The 16,621-nt window shown below is 42.3% G+C and overlaps 4 protein-coding genes across 4 annotated transcripts; 1 reads left to right on the forward strand and 3 right to left on the reverse strand.

Moving 5' to 3' along the window:
• Positions 1-72: 72 nt before the first annotated feature.
• On the reverse strand, positions 73-2,048 carry J4E92_001732 (uncharacterized protein; the record flags this gene model as incomplete). Its single annotated transcript, XM_051493143.1, has 4 exons — positions 73-129; positions 179-334; positions 381-1,871; positions 1,938-2,048. The coding sequence occupies 4 exons, from the start codon at positions 2,046-2,048 to the stop codon at positions 73-75; spliced, it is 1,815 nt and encodes a 604-aa protein (XP_051356374.1).
• Positions 2,049-3,326: 1,278 nt separating this feature from the next.
• On the reverse strand, positions 3,327-5,235 carry J4E92_001733 (uncharacterized protein; the record flags this gene model as incomplete). The annotated part of the gene is made up of 6 exons (XM_051493144.1): positions 3,327-3,520; positions 3,580-3,983; positions 4,033-4,166; positions 4,216-4,550; positions 4,598-4,789; positions 4,845-5,235. The coding sequence occupies 6 exons, from the start codon at positions 5,233-5,235 to the stop codon at positions 3,327-3,329; spliced, it is 1,650 nt and encodes a 549-aa protein (XP_051356375.1).
• Positions 5,236-7,370: 2,135 nt separating this feature from the next.
• J4E92_001734 (uncharacterized protein) lies at positions 7,371-8,115 on the forward strand (the record flags this gene model as incomplete). Its single annotated transcript, XM_051493145.1, has 2 exons — positions 7,371-7,375; positions 7,431-8,115. The coding sequence occupies 2 exons, from the start codon at positions 7,371-7,373 to the stop codon at positions 8,113-8,115; spliced, it is 690 nt and encodes a 229-aa protein (XP_051356376.1).
• Positions 8,116-8,923: 808 nt separating this feature from the next.
• Positions 8,924-10,960, reverse strand: J4E92_001735 (uncharacterized protein; the record flags this gene model as incomplete). The annotated part of the gene is made up of 4 exons (XM_051493146.1): positions 8,924-10,343; positions 10,396-10,430; positions 10,492-10,627; positions 10,680-10,960. 4 exons carry the CDS (start codon positions 10,958-10,960, stop codon positions 8,924-8,926), a joined length of 1,872 nt encoding a protein of 623 aa, XP_051356377.1.
• Between the last annotated feature and the right edge of the window lie 5,661 nt (positions 10,961-16,621).

Raw genomic sequence — 16,621 nt, forward strand, 5'->3', positions numbered from 1 at the left:
TATGTTGCATTTGTGTATGAATCTCTCAATTAAGACGATGGAGCTGTCTAGTGCGGCTTCTGCGCGCGCGACCTACCGGCCACGCTTGATGTCGTCGGCAATCTTCTCTGCCAACGCGTATATCGTACTCTGGTGGAAAGTCAGTGATGCACAGATGAGACGGAACAAGATGACATACCTGTGGATGTCCGGGAGGCAATAGTGCGAATGAACTAGCATCGACAACCCTCAAACCGGTCACACCAATAACCTTCGCCTTGCTATCCACGACTGCATCTGGATCGTCAGTCTTTCCCATCTTGCACGTGCAAGAAGCGTGCCACACAGTCATCAACTGCTATCGTTAGTACATGCAGGTTCGGTAGACTTGGCAGACTTACAGTATCGCGAACGGTGTTGAGGATTTGCTCATCGGTCTCAATCTTGGGTCCAGGGAAGTATTCTTTCGTATCCGCAAGACCAGCCTTCATGGCGTCTGTAGCAAAGGCTTGACGCATGCGCTTGTAGGCTGCAACTGCGAGGGCTTGATCAGTGGGGTCAGTCAACCAGCCCGGGTCGATCGAAGGGAGCTGAGCTGTGCTAGAGCTTGTGATGGTCACTGAACCACGGGAGAGGGGCGCAACAAGAGCGCCGAGAATGGACGCGTATTGGTAGCCGTCCTTGGGCTGGCTTGCGAAGAGATTGGAGAAGTCACCAATATAGCCGGGTGCAGAGAGGTATTCGATCTCGGGCCAGGATGCAGGGAACTGGTCCAGCGCTGCGGCAGCTTCTGAAGAGATAAGGTTGCGAGGAGCCTTTTCCCAGGCTAGGAAGTCGCAGACGGGATTGGTGAGGGGACCCTTCTTGAGCAGGCCATAATCGAATGCAAATTGAGCGCCGACATAAAGAAGGTCATTGGCGAGTTTCGTGAGCGTCTGGACTTTGTAGCGGTAGGTTGGACCGAAGAAAATGTGATCTTGCATATTCTGACCAACACCGCGGCGGTCAGCAAGGACGGGAATGTTGAACTTCTTGAGCTGTGCAGCAGGCCCAACTCCAGAGACCATAAGCAGCTGAGGAGACTGGAAAGCACCGGCCGAAAGGATCACTTCACGCTTTGCGGTAAGGACGATTCCAAGGGGTAACTGGACACCAGTGGCACGCTTCTCGCTATTGAAGATGATCTTCTCGGCGCGAGTCAGTGTGTACACTTTGAGGTTAGGACGACTCTTCGCAGCCTCGAGAAAGGTTGTTTGGCTCGACGCGCGCTTCTGGGTGCCGGGCGTGATCGTCGAGCTACAGTACTGAGCTCCCATGAGTTCTCCAGAGTTGAAGTCAGGCCTAGTCTGGATTCCAATGCCGTTCATACCTCCTTCCATGTAGCTTGAGAAAGGTCCAGCGTAGTTCGCGTAGGAGACATCCAGAGGCCCGCCGCTGGCATCGAAGGCACTCGCGACGTATTCGGCCGAGCCATTGCTTGCACGAAGCTTGGTGTTGGGTGGTGTAAACTTGACGGACTTCTTGAAATACGGCATCAGGTTGTCGAAAGTGTACGAGTCGTCTCCGACTTCGTCTGCCCAGCGTTGGTACGAGCCGCGATCGCCCCGCTGGTAGATCATGAAGTTTCGAGCCGAGCTTCCACCCAGGCACTTTCCTCGCGCGTACTTGATTCGTCTACCATTCGCGCCGGCTTGAGGGGCGGTAATGAAGTTCCAGTCCACGAGAAGGTTCTGATCTAATGGGCTGGAGCCCGACCACAGAACATCTCCAGCTGGAGTCGACGACAAAAGCGGATTCGCGATCTGATAGAGAGCACCGGCCTCAATGACAGCGACCTTCATGGTGCTGTCTTCAGACAACCGATTCGCAAGTGTAAGGCCCGCGGTACCACCCTTTACTACGTGTTAGCGCAACCAATTCTTTACAGGCTGGCGCAAGCTGGAATAGCCACAACTTACACCGATAATAACATAATCGAATTCAGCATTCTGTCTCTTCTCGTGGTCTGCAACTGGTACAGCAGAGACCAGAGAAATTAACAAAGTAACGAGTGAAAATGAAGTGCGCATGATGACGGGGGCTGGAAGATCAAGAAGACGCAGTGTCCTGATGATACCATATTAAACCTGGCGATCATCTTTACTATATACGCGCTTTCGCTCCTTCCAAGTCCTGGGCAATGCTAGTGAGGTCCGAATGTAGGACTGAACCACAAACTATGACTTTTCCGCGATCTTGGAAACCACGTTAAGTTGGAGCAGTCGCAAACTACAACACCCCCAGACCTGGTCTGGAGAGCATGGCACAATAAAAGGCTGAGCTCAATTAGGTCTAGAGTAAGGGTACCTAGCTACTTTGAACGGAAGATCACCCGACAAGCTTTTTAACCCAGGCTGCTCGCTCGGCTGCGTCTGCCTACGAAACATTGGCTTCTATTATACGGACACTCAGCGAGCGTGAGATGCTTTTCAGGTGGTCGAAGCTCGAAGCCACAAATTATACTTTATTTGGAGGCTTCAGATGTCCCGAAGAGCCGAGGCCAAATTGGCAAGTTTCCCTATGATTACTTGGGTGTGAGTGCGTATCGAGCCCCTATCCCTGGAGACAGCCGTTTGGAGCCGAATTTAAGTACCGCCTGCGTGCGCTATAGAATCCGTGCCGTCTTTTGGTCTCTGGGCCTGAGCGCTAATGGACGTTTGAGCTGGAACTTTAGCCGAGTTTTTGTTTTAAGTATTGGAGGCTTGATGACGATGTACGCATCTGTACCTTGTGATCTCATGAACGCTGACTTGGCAGAGCGATGCGATGCTTCCTTGAGCATAGGCTTTTGCGAACATTCTACTCCGATACAAAATGTCGTGGTCGACCATGACGAGATCTTTCCGAAGAAGTGCACGCACGGAACATCAAAACCGGGCCAACAACGTTGTATGCCTGTAGAGCCTTTTCCCCGAATTTCATCTTGTGCTGAGGAGCGGGCTGTTGTTCTGCCCTCTCCCCAATGCTTCGCGCGTCGCGTTACCAGAATACTTTTGAGATCTAGACAACACCAAGCCCCGGGGCCGCTTGGAAAACGGGTTGCGCGAAAGACCTACTAGTACGACGTCTGTGCGCACCATCATCATGGAACACCCCCACTAGCGATTAGGAAACCAGTTTGGATAGCTGCGTAGGACAGCTGGAGGATTCACAATCCCTCCCATTAAATTCGGTACTACCACACACCCTCAGCCTCTTGCTGCCAACTCCCATCGTTGGAATACGGATATGCGCAAACTTTCATCCATCACAGGCCCAACTTGAGGCACGTTCAAGATGCATGCTCAACAGCACCCTTCACCCGATACTCAAGCACTATTGCGCGGGGTGAATCGTAGCTGAAGAGCCGGAAGCGTTACGGTGAATGTGTCCATTATCTCCTTCTCAAATGCCTCTCCATTCTCTCCAGGCGCGAAGGAGACGTCGAAATTCTGCGCGATCATCGAAAGCGAGATACGTAAGCTCATTTGGGCCAGGTTCTTGCCGGGGCAGCTGTATGCGCCTACGGGAATGTTAGCTGCTGACTGCGAGTCTAGAACGACGACCGTATGAAGGACTTACCCAGAGAGAAAGGCAGGTATGGAGCCTGATCAGTCTCCATCTCTAGCCTCTTTTCACCAAAGCGCTCTGGGACGAAGTCTTCAGCCTGCTGCCACCATCGAGGGTCTCTTTGGATGAGCGAGACTGGAATCACGACGTTCGTGTTGCCGGGAATGTACGTGTCGTCGATTTGGATGCCCTTTGCTGGTGTTTCGCGCGCTCCACCGGTCAAGAGGGCGGGACGAAGTCGCAGTGTCTCGCTGAGGAAATCATCCAGATAAGAGATCGACTTGACCTTTTCGTACGACCACTGGCTGTATCCGCCCGGCATTGCTTGGTCGAGGAATTGCTGGAGCCTTTTCTGCTTGTCGGGGCATTTGGCGAGGTAGTAAAGGGCTCCTGCGAGCGTGGTGGCTGTAGTTTCACTACATCCCGTCAGTAGTGTCTTTGGGTTGCTACATCAGAATTGCCTACCTTCCGGCAATGATCATCACTCTCGAATCGTCCTCCAAGGCTTCTGGGCTTGGCGAGGCGGAGACGTCGTTCTCTTTGACAGCCTTGAGTAACCAGGATACGACGTCTTGCGGATACTTCTCGCCGTCCCAGGTCTATATTTCGTTAATTATCTGTCACCGGTAGTACGATCACAACACATACCTTGTGCTTTTCGCGAATCTGGCCTGCGCAGAAGGAGAAGAAGTCCGAATAGCCCGCCGCCGCTCCAGGAATAGAGCCCAGAACGTTCAAGAGCCACGGAACCGTGCTCATAATTCCCAGCATGGTCATGTGGGCATGCACTCCCTTGATAGCAGGGTGCTCGACACCGCTCGTAAGATTGTTAAAGTCTTTGCCGAAGCCGACCTCACCCATGACGTCGAAGCTGAAGAACATTGACCAAGTGGACACATCCATTGACGTTGCTCCTTTGGTTGCCAGTTGGGACTTGAACAAGTCCGCCTTTGCCTTGATGCGTGGTTCGTAGGTGTTGAGCGCTTTGTAAAGTTAGAGGTACTCGTGTAGCTCGTGAGCCTATACACACCTTTGATGGAAAACCCGCGATCCCATGCACGGCGACGAAGGCGGTGGCCGTTGAAGTCACGCGTCATGTGGATGGAACATTTCTTTGGGTCGTTCCCGGTTTGGCCGTACCATGTTGACTTCAAACATTCCGAGTTGGGCCCATAAAGAATCGGAACAGCTGACTTGCGTAGAACACTGATCTCTCGGGGACCTTTGAAGACTATTAACATCTGCTCGTGCAAAGCCTCAGTTGGGTGTTCGCTCACCTGTGCGCACGAAGTCACCGTACTGGTCGTGCATCTTTTCCAGCTCTCTGAAGTATTTGACATCCTTCGCCGCGAGACTTGCAGCGTGGAACTTGGAGACTTTTGCTGCGAACGGCCCTGGGAATTTTCGACACCGGTGGAAGAATACTCGGTACATGGCAATGCTGGCGAGCAGTCCGGTACTGAAACTGGTCGCAAAGAGTAAAGCTTTGCCCAACCCAAAGACGTAGAACATCCCGAAGAAGCTCAAAATGAAAGCTGCCATGAAGTGGAACATGACCAGCTCAAACTCGAATGGTCGAATTGAGAAGTGGAAAACGATGCCACACAGAACAGCAGCTGCGACACCTTGCGACACGCTGCGCTGAGCGGCATCTCGAAAGAGTTCCATCGTCATCGTGGAAGCTCCGATAGTTTAGCAGAGCTCTCCAGTGGGATTCAAGATGTCGAGGAAACGGGCAGGGCTTCGGCTCGGAGACAGAATCCAAGGCGCATGGCTTCGAATATAGGCGTCCCAGCCAACACGCGCTATTCGTCCACTTGATCGTTTCCAGTAAACCTCCGCGATTTTTGAAGACGGCAGGTATCTTCTCCACGGTCCGAAAATCCCCATGATGAAGATGCAGGAGTAGCGCGCATCCTTCGAGGGGGTTTGATTTACCTAAACTCCGAACGGTTCAACGCCATTGAGCGACCTCTGATAGGCCCAAGATACTCCAGGCGAGCCTTGCTAGCTGCAGCATGCCCTGTACAGCCCACGTCTCGAAATTTTCGTCTCTTTGCCAGTGACTGCATTGTCTGCGTGTTGACCCTGGGGCTCGATTCTCGCAACGATAACGCAGCTGAACAGCACCTGGACTGGAGCGGCCAATATGGTCTTTCAGTGGGTGCTTGTATGCGTCTACATACTCCGGAGTACTATTCAGGAGTGTCGGGTGTCCCACTTGGGCTCTTGTTGCAGTGAAGCTAACGGCTGTTGTGGTGGACGTGCCACCTGGCAGCACGGCTCTGCTAGCGGGGCGCGGAAGCGGCTCGCCTGCAGCCACGGCTGTTGTCTTCACCCGCTCCCCTGGGGACCACGCGTTGACGCCGGGCGACTCGACCAACGGGAACCACGTCTTGTTGCGGCAAATGCGCAGCACGAAGGATCCTTCGCCTTTCGCGATTCATGCCAGGCCACCCATATACGCACATCTCTCCCAACAATCGGGCCTCCTTCAGCTGCCCAGGGAGAGTCTCCGGGTTGGAGATCCTGTCGTGCTCTGCCTTTCGTATCTTGTGCGCATGGCTTTGCGGAAGCATGCTGGTATCTTCGTAGAGATTTCAAGCAGCTCTTTATGTTCACTTGTTCTAAACGCATCCCTAACTTGTGCTTGTTGCCGGCTCGGGGCAGCCCTCGCGCTAGGTTAGGTTGAGGGTCGAGCCGCGAACCCACGCGGCCAACCTGCCCGCTCCCTAGGCGCCGGCTTGACGCTATGAAGCACAATTCTAGTCATGCATAGCGGCCTGGAAGCACAACTTATCCTGGAGGATGCGGAGGATCCGACAGGAATGCTTTAAAAACAAAGCTCAAATATGGACATCACTTACCGATCGTAGCAATGCATGCATCGCATTCGGTTTGATGCATCGGGGATATTCATCTCGAGCCCGTGGGGGTGGGAAGGGCAGGGTGTTGGTGCCAGGCCTTGAAACCGTTCGTAAACGGGGCGTAACGAGGACTTCTTTTTGTGAGCGTTCATCTCCTACAGGTGCTTCTTGAATCGTCGAGCTTCCGCTCAGGTTGAGAGTTGACGTATTCGAGAGAATACTGTCGTGGCCATGGGACTGACGACTCTCCAGCCACTGGCTTATGCTGTGGCATACGTTTCTTTCTTCTTTGGAACGGTTTCCATATTCCTTCGTTTTTATTGCCGGCACTTTGTGCTGCGCACTAGAGGATGGGATGACAATTTCGCGGTCTTGATTCTCGTAGGTGTCCCAGATCTCGATACATCCATATTCGTATGACTAACAAGCTTGTAGCTCTTCAGTGTTGGACAACAAGTCGTCCTGCACATGTTCATATATTGGGGATGCGGACTGTACGACCGCTTCGATCACTTCCTAACAATCTTTCACTTACCATTGGCGCAGACACATGGATACCCTCAGCGGTGTTCAGCAGCTGGAGATCCTCAAAGTATGACCCAAGCTTGACACTCCCTCCGGACCGTTCTGACTAGTATCAAGTGGCTGTTCATTGAAGAAGTGGTTTACTACTCAGTTCACTGGGTGATCAAATCAGCTTTCCTCCTTTTCTACCTGCGTCTCTCGCCAAGCCCTACTTTTCGACTAGCGGTATACATTGGCGGCGCTTTGAACGGTGCCATCCTAATTATCAACATGTGTGTAATACCTCCACCATCAGCACGAAAAGCTGTTCTGAATACCGCTGCGCAGTCCGTTCTGACCCTCACCGCAGTCTATTGGCATGCTTCCAATGCGTTCCCTTTGACGAGATCCTCCACCCAGGCACGCATCCAGATGCTGTCTGCATCAGCAAACTCGTCCTCCTCATAGGGCCTTCCATCCTCGTAAGCCCAGGGCTGCCTTTTTAAAGAAGGAACTACTGATCATGTTGCAGAACATCTTGGAAGACTTTTACATCCTCATCCTCCCTATATATACCGTCATGAATCTCCAAATGTCGCTTCGACGCAAAGCTGCAGTATTGGGCGTCATGGTCTTTGGCAGCAGTTCCGTCATCATCGCATGTTTCCGACTTATGCCCCTCCTCGAGCTCAACGACTCACCGGACACATCATGGGTGCTGGGAAAGATGGTCATTGTCGCGGCACTCGAAATACAATTTGCGATCATCGCGGTCAACCTGCCGAGCCTCAAGGCACTGTGGACAAAATTCGGGGGTGGAAGTTCATCTGGATCGGGGCCTGGCGGAGGCAGCTCAACCCAAAAAGGCTACAAGCTCTCATCGCTTGGCCAGATTGTGACTATCGGTTCTGAAGCAAAAGGACCGCGGGGATCGAGATGGGGGAAGAAGGCTCGCAGAGGGAGCATCACACGGTTGGAACAAGGCGTCACAGCTACTGAGTCGGAAGAAGAGCTGTGTCGGAAGGGCGGAGCGACATCACAGACAGGACACTTGGCACAAGAGGGCGACATTGGCGCTATCAAGGTTACGAAGGATTACGATGTGAAGAGTTCAGACTGTTCAGGGCGCAAGGAACCCGCCGGCATTACCTCGGACTACTACTTGAAGAGTATGTAAGTCTCAGCGTCAAAAGTATTTGTTATTGTCACATACACCCTCACTAGTCCCGTTTGAACGCGATATGGGGGCATATAGGCTATGCATCTTCCACGTTATGCATACAGCCTCACCAGTAATCCCCTCCGTGCTAGATCAGGCAAGCGTTCTTTCCGCAACACGTCTCGATCAACGTTCTTTCCTAAGGCCATCGGTATTGCCGAGAATGTGAGTGGCTGGCAGCTCGCTACCTAGGTTCCGAGACCCAGTGGATGGTAACCACTAAATGGCGTGTAGCTAACGCTGCGAGACCGTATTTCAACATGCAAACTTTAGTCCGCGATTCCTGACCATCGCTCTGCACTGTTCCCGTTCTTACTTTCTTGATACCACCAGCCCTCATCTCAAATGTCGTCTTTCGAAATGGCCGTGGCCAGGTTCCAACTTACGATGTACCACCTGGCAGTCGTACTGTCACGCTTTGAAGCTGAGACCCTCCGCGTCCCACCCCTCCTACGTTTCTTCACAGCAGGAGCAGAGCCGTACGAACTCCACCTGCAGGCTTTCATGTTTATTGTTGCTCCGCTACATGCCTTCTTCACAATGCCCCTACTCGACAAACTGTCGGGCAAGCACGAACCCATGTCATGGCGTGGCCACCTTCGTCACTGTCTGGAGTGGTACTTTTTCTATTTGACGCTATTCTGGACGGTCATATTCATAGTAAGATAATCTACAACGCAAGATTGCATGACGCTGATGTTATCGCAGACTCGTGTGTGATCGCATGCTGCGAGTGCGTTGGTGTTATTTCTCTCGTTATATTAGTCTAGATATCATTTGCTGCATCAATGATATCCTGGGCGAGCTTCTCCGCATGCGCATAAGTGACACCTTGCGTGTGCCCTGGTGCCGAGAACGGCAGAGAACTCGCATCCACAACCCTCAGGCCACTCACGCCGAACACCCTAGCTTTTGAGTCTACGACCGCCCCGCTCGACGCATCTTTCCCCATCGCACACGTCGCGGCGCCGTGATGAATAGCGCCCATACCCTTCGTCCTGATATACTGTAGGATCTGCGCATCGGTCGTGATGTTCGCCCCCGGCGCTATCTCTTCTCCAAACGCGGATATGCTGGCTGCAATCGTGCGCGCGCGTCTGTATGCCGCTACAGCAAGTTCTTGGTCTTCGAGCGAATCAAGCCAGCCGACGTAGACGACGGGTGCAACAGCGTTGTCAGCCGACTGGATGGTAACATTTCCCTGGCTCGTGGTGGAAGTCAAGATTGTGCCTATGACACCCGTGTCGCTAGCAGTCTGGGTCGAGGACAGAATGCGTTCTGAAGCCTGCAAAACATACTCCACGTTCGGCCAATCGCTTGGTAGATTCCGCAAAAAGTCGAGAGTTGATTGGCTCGTATTCGTCGTAAAGCGCTCGGGGAACCTTTCCCAGGCGGCGAAATCGCTCGCGGGACTACTGAGCGGGCCAGATCCGTTCGTCAAGTATTGCTCAACAGCGGCTTCGAAAGATGATGACTGGCGCTCCCAGGCACTTCTTCCAGGAACGTTCGTGCGATGGACGACGCCACCAATAGCGGGCGTGTCTCGGAGATTCTGACCCACGCCGCTGAGTTCTGACAGAACGTTTATATTGTGTCGCTCTAGCACCTCGCGCGGCCCAATTCCAGAAACCATGAGTAGTTGGGGACTATGAATAAAACCACTCGAGACGATGACCTCTTTCCGGGCATGAACGATGAACGGCTTCGTCCCAGCGACGGTGACGTTCACACCTATGGCGCGCTTAGACTCATCGAAGAGGAGCTTACGCACCATGCAGGACTGGTAGATCTTCAAGGATGTCTTTGCAGCTGTCGGAGAAAGAAAAGCAGACTCGGTACTACTTCTCGTACTGTCCTCGGGCCTCAGCGTAAACGGCCAGTAGCCATACCCCAAGAGATTGCCATCGAGGAAGCCATTCGCCGCATTCATTCCAGCGGCTGCGTATCCTTCTGGACCGTACGAAGATATGGGCTGCGCGTACTTCGGCAAACTTAAATGAACAGGGCCTCCTGGAGCATCGAAAGCAGAAAGCGTGTAGTTGACGTTGCTTGCGTTGTTCGCGCGGAAACGAGCATCTGGGGGCGTGAACGAGAAGCTTTTCTTCATGAAGGGATACATGTTTTCCCATAGATAGGCGGGATCTCCAGTGAGGTTTGCGAACGACTCATACCAGCCTTTAGTCGCTCTGTGGAGCTCAGTCAGACTGTGCAGTGCAAGTACGTATGGAAGATATTTACCTGTGATAAATCTCTTGGTTCCGTGCCGAACTACCCTACACATTTGCCCAGAGTCAGTTTCTTGAACAGCTTCACTTGTTCAAGATCAGAACATACCCCAAGTGTCTTCCCTTGCGCATAATGAAAGCGTCTTCCGTTGGCACCGGGTATAGGCTCGGTGAAGATGCCCCAATCGATCAACGGCTGGTAATCTTCGGGATTTGGACCAACGTACTTAGTCGAATAGTATGGACTGTCTCCACGGTCAGTATGTACGCCTGATAAACCGTTTCGCATTTACTCACATCTGACTGTAGTTACCGTTCGATATCTCATAGAAAGAGCCCGCTTCAATGACTGCGACGGTCATGTTCGGCAACGCCTCTGCGATCCGGGATGCCGTGAGAGCGCCGGCCAAGCCAGCTCCAACGACGACATAGTCGTACGTCGCGTTAACGCCAGGGTTTCCGAAGGAGTTACCAAGTAACCGCCCAGGAGCGTAGAATTGCTGTAGTAAGCTTGGACCGTCAAGGTCGGCTGAGACCAAAGAGGCCAAGAGACTGACTGTCGTTGCGGATACGCGCATCTTGTTGGGTTGTGGTGCTCAACGAAGTACCTCTGACACAGCGAAAACACACATCGCCATCCATCTTTTATATTGTAGAGCCGCACTTCGCTAGGTATGACACAGTCCCATGACCTGCAGACATCTCAAGCGAGTACAAGTCGGCGATGCTATAGCCTTATGCGTTGTCGCAATGATGGCTTGCAGAAGATCTGTAAGGGCAAGTTGCCGTTTGCGATTGAAAGCATCCTCGTTGGATGTTCTGACAGCCACTAAAAGGATTGACGTGTGACGGCTCTGTCCCGAAGGCTTTTTTAGCGGCGATCAGTGCATGCCGAGCTTACTTGGGGTAAGAGGATGGTGCTTGCGCTGCAGGATGAGTGATGGCGAGTAAGCTGCGATCGACTGTGCCACTCGCATACATCGGATCGATCGAAGGATTTGGGCAAGGGTGCCATCATTCTGGCGCGCGCGTCAGGACCGCTTCCTGACGGCTTGGTCGCCGTTCGCTATCGCGGCGTTCGCTTATTCAACACGTGATTAGGACCATCAGGTGTCGCGATATTTCGGGAGACTCTTGGCGTTCTGTCACGTGCATGCTATCCCTATTAAACTAGAAGCTTTACTTAACATAGCAACTTTTGTTATAATAGAAAATGCTAAGAGTCTCTTAAAATATTATAATACCTAATAGAACGTGTTTTAAAGCTACATAGAGTATAAGCCTACTATTATACACGCTATAGAGAAATTATTAGAGATAGAATATAATAAAAATACCTAAATTCTCTAAGATAGCTTTTATGTATAATAGGTTTCTATTTTTTTATTATAAGTAAAAGCTATTAGAGGTTTTAATAGCTAATAAAGCAATATTAGAAGTAATTAATATTAAATTTTAAGCCTATTAAGATATAAAGCCTATTTAGTAATTATAGTAAAATATATAGTAGAATAGTTATTATAGTAAAGTGTTAATACAAAGTAGAGTAATAATACGTAGTTAGTAACTTTATATAGTAATCTTATTATAGATATATTTTCTAAATATTTTATACTTACTATATATAACTATAAAAATTAAAAAAACTTTCTCTATAACGTTTACTATAAATATAGTACTTTAATAATAATAATAATATACTTATAAAAAGTAATAGTAATAAAGCTTTTTTAGTAGACTTAGAGATAAACTTAGAAGTAGTAATAGGTAAGCTATAGAGCTATAGAGCTATAGAAATATTAAAATATCTTCTATCTAGAATTTAAAGTAGAAATAAGCTTTCTAAAGTAGATACTAATAGTAATAATAGGTAGAATAGTTATATAATAAAGCTTTTAGCTATAAGAAATATTAATAGTTAAGATAATTATATTAAGTTAAGTACTAAGTAAGAAATTACGTATAAGTTAAGAAACTTATATAAATAAAACTTTAGTATTTCTTACTTAGTATAATACTAAGCCTAATTAAGTAAAAATTATAAGTTTAATTTATAATACTACTCTTCTCTAAAAAAAGAGTAAGTTCTAATACTTAAACTACTTTTTAAATAAAATAAAAAAAATAAATAAAAAAAACTATTATATAAATTCTATCTATTTTATAAAAGCTTCTATAAGCTAAATATTATTACTTATATTATTTTTATTTTTATTTCTATAATTATACTAATTATAGTCTTAATTATATATATTATAAAAGTTTATTTTATTATACGTAAACTTATATTAGCTAGAATTAATAGAATAAAGTAATATAGTATTAGGTATACGTAAGTAATTACGTAATATAATAGAGATTTATAGTAAGATAAGTATAAGCTACTAGTAATATAGTAATATTAATATTTTATTCTAATAGTAGTAACTTAATATATTAGTTCTTACTATAAGTATAGTGTTAGTAAGTTTCTTAGAAAAGTATAACTTAGCTAATACTTTTAATAATAGTAAGTATAACCTCTATATTCTAGTTTTACTATTATTCTTATTTACTATTATTACTATAGAACTTTTAGTAATTATTTAAGCCTTAATTTACTATAATAGAGTTACTAAGTTAACTAAGAGTATAGCTAGTAAAATAACTCTAATAATATTATTATAACTACTAAGTATTAAGTAACTATTATTTAAGTATAGTTAAAAGTATAAAGTTATATAACTAGTATATTCTATTTACTAACTAGTAACTTAAACTTCTAGTATATAGTAGATTTATATAAATAGTTATAATAATAATATATAATAGTATTAGTAGTATCTACTAAGTTTATATATAGCTTCTAAGAAGAATTATTAAAACTAGTAGAGTAGTTAGACTATTAAACTAAGTACTAAAGAAGACTAGAGTTTTTCTTATCTTTATAAACGTAAGTAGTAGAATTCTTAAGTTTAGAATTAATATAGTAATTATTAATAGCTTTAACTATATACTTTATACTATTTTCTATCTCTAGATTAAACTTAGCTAGTACCTCTAAGTCTTAGACTTATTTAAGAAGAGGTATATTATTAATAAAGTAAAGTAGCTAAGAGTAAAATATATTATAAATATACTTTATCTAGAGTAGAAGATCTAACTTATAAATAGTATTATTAATTATATATATAATAGTAAAAGGCCTATAGTTCTTTAAATCTAAGAAAGTAAAAAGGCGTTATATTTATAAATTATAAGTATCTAGTATAACTTTATTATCTATCTAAAAGAAGAAAGTAAGTAGTTAACTTTTATTAGTATACTTAGTCTACTTAGTTTATACTTACTATATTAATATATAAAGTTTATTTTAAAGAGCCTTTATATAATTAGTAAAAGTATTAGTATTTAGTTACTTATATTACGTAGGTATAGTTAAGATTATAGATATTAGTAGATATAGTTTAATACTACTATATAGTTTATATCTTTTTATAGTAAAGAATAGTAACTTATCTATAGTAGAGCTAATACTAGAATTAGCTTTAAACTCTACTATTAGAAGAAATAAAGCTTAGTTATCTTAGTTATAGTTAATATAGAACTAAAGATACTATTTAAAATAAAAGTTAGTATTCTTAGTTTAGCTATTAGTTTAAAAGTAATAAGTAGTAAAGAACTTTAGCTTAACTCTAAGTTACTAATAAAGTTACTTTTAAAAGTATAATATAAACTAAGCTCTATAGTCTAAGATAATTTTTTTAGAAAAGCTTTTTTCTTTTTATATATATTTAATAAATATAATAATAAGAGTATTAGTAGTTATACTTACTATAGTAATAAACTTCTTCTTCTTAGTAAAATAGTTAATAATAACTAAGATATTAGTAAAGGTTTATCTATTATACTTATATAGAGAGAGATATATAATAAAGTTTATAAAAATACTAAACTAATACTTATTTAGAATTAGAAAAGAATATAGTAAACTATACTTACTTTTATAATATATCTTACTATACTTATAAGTTAAATATACGTAAATATACTATATAATATTAGTTATTATTTTAAGCTAGTAGTACTAACGTATAAGCTTTAAGTAGAGTTTATACTTACTACTATAACTACTATAAATACTCTTATAAGCTTATTTAATAACCTAAGTATAAATAATACTAGTAAAGATATAGACTTTATTACGTATAAAAAGTAAACTATTAGTAAGTTAATAGTTACTTAGCTTTAATTAAAAATACTCTTCTTTATAAATAAGCTTAAATAGAAGCTATTATAGACTATTTTTCTTAGCTTTAATAATTACTTATAATACTATATTATTATTATAACTTTTTCTAATATATTTTAATAGTATATTCTAGTTAAGTAATTTAATTAGAGGCGTAGTAAGTAGCTTTATAATAATAAAAGGTATAGTAAGTAGCTTTATAATAGTTAGTAATATTATAGAAGATAGTATAATAGATAATAGTATAATAAATAATAGTATAATAAGTAATATTATAGTATATAGAGAAGAAAAGTATAATAGAGAAGTAAGTATAGATACTATTATATTAAGTAAGTTTATAACGTTACTAGACTATAGTAAAAAAATAATATTATTATAGTTAGCGTAGTGCTCTAGAGCTCTAATTTCTTTTCTTTTAAGTTTAATACTAAGTAGTATAGTAAGAAAAGTATAATATTTAGTAATACTATCTTCTTTACTAAGCTAGTATAGTATTTACGTAACTATAAAGATAGGCTTAGTAATAGTATAGTATTAATCTATACTTATAAGGTATACTATATAGTAAGAACCTCTATTCTTAGTAATATAAATAGTATAAATACGCGTATTAGAGTTAACTTAATCTAGCTTAATTATAATCTAAACTTAATATTACTTACGTAAGTTATTAGTAGTATTAGATAAGTTACCTAGTTATTAAGTAAGTATATCTAGCTTTATATCTTACTTACTAGAGTAGTACTTAATAATAAAATTAAACTTTAATAAAAACTTAGACTAGTAAGCTTATTATTTATTAAGATATTTAGTAGTTATAAAAATGTAAAAAGCTTAATAATTAGATAATATCTTAATTAAGTTATTAGTACTTAATAGTTTAAATCTTTATTTCTTAAACGCGTTTATAATAGTAAGAAGCTTTTTATTATAAATTTTATAATTATACTTAGCTAGGTTTATTTTATAAGAGAGAAATATAACTAAATAAAAAACTTTATTAGTATTCTTTTATAATAAGACTATAGTAGTAATAAAGTTAAATATATTAGTTTTTAGCTAAGTTTCTAAGTTAGAGTTAAAGTAAGTAAAAACTCTAGTATTATAAAAAGTATTCTTAAGATAAGTAAAAGTAGCTATAGCTTTAGAGTCTAGTAATAATAAAAACTAATATTACTAGTTCTTACTATTACTATCTTTACGTATAAGTTTAGTTAATACTTTAGTAATATAGAAGAAACTCTTAATAAATTACTAATAGAAGTTAGTAAATCTAAGAAAAGCTTATATATCTTTAATAGAGTAAGAAACTTACTAGTTAAGTACTATTAAAATCTTCTTTAAATCTATCTTAATTTCTTTAGTAGTAAGAATAAAGCTAAAGTACTTAACCTTTTTTACTTTAAACTTATATTTAGATAGGTTAAGATAAAGTCTAGTATCTTAGATCTTAGTAAGTACTTTAATAATATTAGCTTTATAGTCTACTTTATTATTACTATAAATATAAATAAAAATATTATTAATATAAGTAGTATAGATATTATCTAAATACTCTTATAGTATTTTATTAATAAATATCTAAAAGGTTCTAAATATATTATAAAGACTAAATAGTATAATAATATATTTATAGAGACTATACTATATAAAAAAAGTAGTTTTTTTTTATTTTCTTCTTTAATATAAATAGTATTTAAGACTATAATAATATTAATAATTATTTTCTATTTAACTTTAGCTATATACGCTAATATCTTCTTAATAGATAGTAGTGCGTTATAATTTTTTTTTATAATAGTATTAAGCTAATAGTAGTTTATATAGATCTAAAAACTACTACTAGATTTCTTTACTACTAGTATAAGTAAGGTATATAGTAACGTAGATAGTTATATAAACTTATAACTTAATATATTATTAATATAGACTTTAATAGCTTTTATTTTAGTATAGATAAGTTTATAAATCTTAGACTTATAAATATAACTATCTATATTAATCT

This window comes from Alternaria infectoria, assembly GCF_024043175.1.
Source record: "Alternaria infectoria strain BMP 0036 chromosome Unknown scaffold_2, whole genome shotgun sequence".
NCBI classification, from domain to species: domain Eukaryota; kingdom Fungi; phylum Ascomycota; class Dothideomycetes; order Pleosporales; family Pleosporaceae; genus Alternaria; species Alternaria infectoria.